The following is a 5,229-nucleotide window of genomic DNA, read 5'->3' as shown; positions in this document are numbered from 1 at the left end:
AAGGCATTTATTCTACCATCAACGCTCTATTCAAAAGGATCTGCAAATACAACGAGCGATAAGACTTACGTGATGAAAATACAACAGATACATGATGAGAATACAAAAAATAGTGATACAGTTTACGTGATGAAAATACAACGAGCGACACAACAGGCGAAAGATCATGAAATTAAGTTAAGCGCCGAGGCACTGATCAAAATATAATTTGAATGGAGTTTCATTTCACAATACAAGATTCTGCGAAGTGCATGGATGAACATCATTGTTATAGTTACACATCGATTCATCACTAGCTAGATTACAGGCTAGCATGTTCTTCAGCTGGAATTGTTTCCCCTTATAACCATAAAAATTTAAACTTGCTCATGCCACAAACATATGATGAAGAAATATGTGCTATGGGGGTTCTTATTCATAAAGTACAAGTCCTTAATTCTTCATTAAAAGGGACGTCAACCCTGTGGTGGACGCCATACGAGCCACCTGCATCCGACTACCCGATTGTCACTCAGTGAAAGGGGTACCACTACCCAGGCTTTGATCCCGGGTGGGTGGTTTGCACACAAAGCTCGGTTTATCAATCTTCAGTTTACTTGGGTGCTGCCTATGGAGGCCAATGCTGATTTGTGAAGGCCTTGATACACTCCATCGTTGATCGGAAGCTGCTGGACATTCCTTTCCCCAGCTTGGGCAGATCAACTCCTCCTGAAACTTGAGGGTTCTCCTGACATCTTAAAAGCTTCTGTCGAGATTCTTTCCTCATAGCTGCGACGTTGCTCGCATAACTGATGGCATCCCATACCATACCTTTTAGCATGGTCAAGAGGTAAAACCTTGCTGATTCGAATGGGACATTGCTTGCAAAACCTATCATATCAAATGGGAAACAAGCATGTTATTCAAAGTGTCGTATTCTAGTGATAACTAGCAACGAGGTGCATAAGGCTGTGGCAGACAAGCATTCAAGCTGAATAGAATCCTATACCAACACGGATAAAAGGCATCATTAAATTATATATCCAACACTATAGTTGCGATCACTTACACCCATTGAAATGCAGTTTTTAGAAAACCAGAAACAGCAAGATAGTCTGAGTACTTGATAAGACATCAAAGCAGTTTCTATCAGCACTTTTGGGAAGTCATCAAACCGGATCTCCTACTTTTGTTTAGCGACTTACATGCTGGCCAACTAGAATTGTTTCGTTTAAACTTCGGTGAGATTATTTTATTACCTAAGGTTAATGAGGCTGAAAGGATACAACAATATAGACCTATTTGCCTTCTTAATGTTAGTTCTAAAATATTCACGAAGGTTGCGACTATTAGGCTAAATTCGGTTGCTGAACATGTGGTCTGTCCTTCACAGACAGCTTTTATGCAAGGCAGACACATCCTTGATGGTGTTGTTATCCTTCATGAAACAGTCCATGAATTACACCGAAAAAAGTTGAATGGGGTGGTTCTCAAAATAGACTTTGAAAAGGCTTATGACAAAGTCAAGTGGCCCTTTCTTCAACAGACTCTCAGAATGAAAGGATTTTCTGCAGAGTGGCGTGCTATGATCCATAGTTTCGTTTTTGGAGGTAGTGTTGCCATTAAGGTCAATGATGACATTGGACACTATTTTCAAACGAAGAAGGGTTTGCGACAAGGTGACTCGGTATCGCCCATACTATTCAATATAGTGGCGGATATGCTTGCGATCATGATTGAGCGTGCCAAGGTTGATGGCCAAATTGAAGGGGTAGTAAATCATCTAGTTGATGGTGGTCTCTCTATACTTCAATATGCCGATGATACGATTCTCTTCATGGATCATGACCTCGAGAAAGCGAGAAATCTGAAACTAATTCTATCAGCATTCGAGCAACTCTCAGGTCTTAAGATCAATTTTCATAAAAGTGAATTGTTTTGCTTTGGCGAGGCTCAAGACGAGGCCCACCTGTACGCTGAACTGTTTGGATGCAGGTTGGGCCAATTTCCGATCACATATTTGGGGATACCGATACATTATCGGAGACTCACAAATGCTGAATGGAAACACGTCGAGGAGAGACTTCAGAAAAGACTTAGTAGTTGGAAAGGTAAACTGTTGTCTCTAGGTGGAAGATTGGTCCTCATAAATTCAGTACTTAGTAATATGGTACTATATATGATTTCCTTCTTCCAGTTGCCGAAAGGAGTTTTACATAGATTGGATTATTTCCGATCAAGATTCTTTTGGCAAGGAGATAGCGAGAGAAAGAAATATCGACTGGCCAAATGGAGTGTGGTTTGCCGTCCCAAAGACCAAGGCGGGTTGGGTATTCATGACCTTGAGGTTAAGAATGGGGCCCTCCTCGGCAAATGGTTGTTTAAATTTCTGACGGAAGGTGTATGGCAAACCCTCCTAAGGAGGAAATATGTGGGCTCCAAGGCGGTATCCCAAGTATACTGGAAGCCTGGGGATTCCCACTTTTGGGCGGGTCTAATGGCTACGAAGAAATATTTCTTCTACTATGGATCCTTCTCAATTAAGGACGGCTCGGAAATTAGATTCTGGGAGGACAGATGGCTAGGGAATGCCACACTCCGGGAACAATATCCGGCTCTATACAACATTGTGCGCCACAAGGGTGATACTATCGCCACGGTAATGGAATCATTTCCGCCAAATGTGACATTCAGAAGAGATTTAATTGAACCTAGACTCCAATCGTGGAACATCCTGCTCCAGCGGTTGTCCACGGTGCACCTATCACATGGGTCTGATGTATTTCGGTGGAACCTTCATGGGAATGGAAAATCCTCAGTGGATTCCATGTATAGAGCGCTAATCCAGTCTGATGTGCCAGTTGATAATAATAAGAAGATCTAGAAGATGAAGATACCTCTTAAGAATAAAATCTTTGCATGGTATCTTCGTCGCGGAGTCATTCTTACTAAAGATAACCTTATTAAGAGGAATTGGCATGGAAGTCCGCAATGTGTCTTTTGTCACCATGATGAGACAATAAAACATTTATTCTTCCAATGCAAATTGGCTCGTTCTATATGGTCAGTCATCCAAATAGCTTCTGGCTTGTATCCTCCTTGTAGTGTTGCTAATGTATTTGGCAACTGGTTACACGGGATTGATCACAGGTTTAGAACTTTTCTCAGGGTGGGAGCGCTTGCCGTTATTTGGTCGCTTTGGCTATGTAGAAATGATAAGGTTTTTAACGATAAAAGTACTTCCCTGATGCAGGTTCTCTATAGATGTACCGGGACTCTTCGTTTATGGTCCTCTCTACAACGCGTGGAGAATCGAGACCTGTTTACGGAGGTGTGTACACGACTGGAGGCTACGGCGAGGGATACTTTTACCCAGCATGGGTGGCAACATGATCTTAGGATTGACCCCCCTCCGCTTTAGGCGTTATACGGACTCTTCATGTTTTTGTATTTCGCCTTTTTATCATTCATTTGTGTGAGAAGACATTTTTTGGCTGTGTGCATCTTAGTAATGCAGAGGCCGGGTGTAATGCTTAAATGTTTTACGTAATAAAGCGCCCCTTTTCGAAAAAGACATCCCCATGTGGAGCTTTTCTATTCTCCAACCATCTAAGAATAAGAATAGGACTAGTCAGTGACACTTGTGCGAGCAGAGGAGGAGAAGAGCGTACCTCCACCGTGGTAGTGGTTCCTGATGATGCCGTGCTGTGGCAGCCCGACGCCGACACCGGCGAGCGTGATGCCGACGCTGAAGCCGACGCCGCATCCGGCGCCGACGTAGCCGATGACCTCGGGCCCAAACCCCGGGCCCCACCCGACGCCGCAGCCGAACCCCAGCCCGACGCCCCAGAAGGCGCCCGCCGTCGGGTGCACGGGGTTCCACCGCTCGTACCGGCCCAGCATCCCCTTTATGATCATCTTCGGCTGCACCGGCGGCACCGCGATCTCCGGCAAAGGCAACGGCAGCGGCAGCGGGGCCTCAACAAAGGAAGAAGACAAGCAAGAAATCAGAGGAAGAACTTCTCTCGTTCCTTCCACACGGAGAATGGTAAGAAATGGTACCGGATTGCGCCGGGCATTTGCAGCCGTGGAGGCAACGGGGTTTGGATCGGTTGGAGGCGGGGGCGGGGGCGGGGGTTGGTGGATTTGGTGGGGCTCGGGCATCAGCAGCGTCGGCTGCTGCAGAGAAACAAGACTGCTTTGGTCTCAAATTCCGGATGCCTCAAGCCTTGAACCACTTGACAATTCCTACTGATCTTATCCTCAGACCTGATCTTAATATCCAAGATTCAACCCATCCCTATCGTATTCGAGTTTTTCTTTTTCTGAACGTATCGTATTCGAATTTGGGCCCAAGCATTGCCTCTGTTCTCAGTTTGTTTGGGCCGGGCTACCCCTACAGTAGTACAGTCAAAATAAGTAGCACAAAAGAAATCTGTCTAGTTGAAAAAAAAGCATAAAATGATTCTAAAAAACAGTAAACCCCATCAAATATAAACTTGCCCTGTTACCTAAAAAAATAGACTTACCCCAAAGAGAAAATCAAATATAGAGTACAAATGTTAAAATCATTCAAATATTCAACTGAAAACTCCACTTGAGAAAAATTGTTGACCACGGAACTAACAAAATGGGCGCACGGTAGCATGCCGCATGTCTAGGGAGTATACAATGTATCGACCATTGAAAAGGGATACTAAGTGAATCAACGTGTGGTTGAATGGTTAAGAGGACAGTAGTATCTCTGGCCCACCAGGGCTCAAGTCCTAGACCTTTTTTTTTCGAGAAAACTTCCGACCTATTCATCTTCAATCATGACAGTACAACGAATACCAGAAATAATAAAAATTACATTCATATCCTACACTTGACACTAATGCTCGCATTTTCCTGCATTTGTTTCAGCTCTTTGGGTGATGTGCGTTCAGTGGGAGTAAATGTACCCGTCGACTACGAAGCCGTATGTGGCGACTTCATCAATATTAAGATGATGTGTCGGCTCAGTTTGTCGAAGATGCTCATAAGATAAGGGTGTGTGTGCGTGCATTCATTGGGATGAGTGTATGTGCATATGTATGAACGTCTGCATCTGTACACATAATGTGCTACCCCTCACAGACACCAATGGGAGAACTGCGAAGCAGAACATACGCACAGATCAACATCACATAAGTTTCTGATGATTTTTTTCTTACTCCTGGTGTTATGCGCTGCCTCTCGACAACTTTCCTCTTTTGCTAGTGAAGCCTT

At 44.2% G+C, this 5,229-nt stretch overlaps 1 protein-coding gene across 2 annotated transcripts; it reads right to left on the bottom strand.

Moving 5' to 3' along the window:
* Window positions 1-204: 204 nt before the first annotated feature.
* LOC123052878 (uncharacterized) lies at window positions 205-4,255 on the bottom strand. 2 transcript variants are annotated; one of them, XM_044476236.1, is made up of 3 exons: window positions 4,042-4,255; window positions 3,651-3,957; window positions 205-870 (listed from the first exon to the last, which is right to left on the bottom strand). In XM_044476236.1, exons 1-3 carry the CDS (start codon window positions 4,141-4,143, stop codon window positions 608-610), a joined length of 672 nt encoding a protein of 223 aa, XP_044332171.1. In that variant the 5' UTR covers window positions 4,144-4,255; the 3' UTR covers window positions 205-607. The 2 variants fall into 2 exon arrangements, with proteins under 2 accessions (XP_044332171.1, XP_044332170.1); XM_044476235.1 differs by having other exon boundaries at window positions 3,651-4,252.
* Window positions 4,256-5,229: the final 974 nt, after the last annotated feature.

This window comes from Triticum aestivum, chromosome 2D (assembly GCF_018294505.1).
Source record: "Triticum aestivum cultivar Chinese Spring chromosome 2D, IWGSC CS RefSeq v2.1, whole genome shotgun sequence".
Taxonomy (NCBI): domain Eukaryota; kingdom Viridiplantae; phylum Streptophyta; class Magnoliopsida; order Poales; family Poaceae; genus Triticum; species Triticum aestivum.
This window is presented reverse-complemented; position numbering and strand designations above follow the sequence as displayed.

Coding starts and splice junctions, on each gene's coding strand:
- LOC123052878 (XM_044476235.1), bottom strand. CDS start 4,143: ATGCCCGAGCCCCACCAAATCCACCAACCCCCGCCCCCGCCCCCGCCT. Junction 871..3,650: donor GAACCACTACCACGGTGGAG/GTACGCTCTTCT, acceptor TTGATATGATAG/GTTTTGCAAGCAATGTCCCA.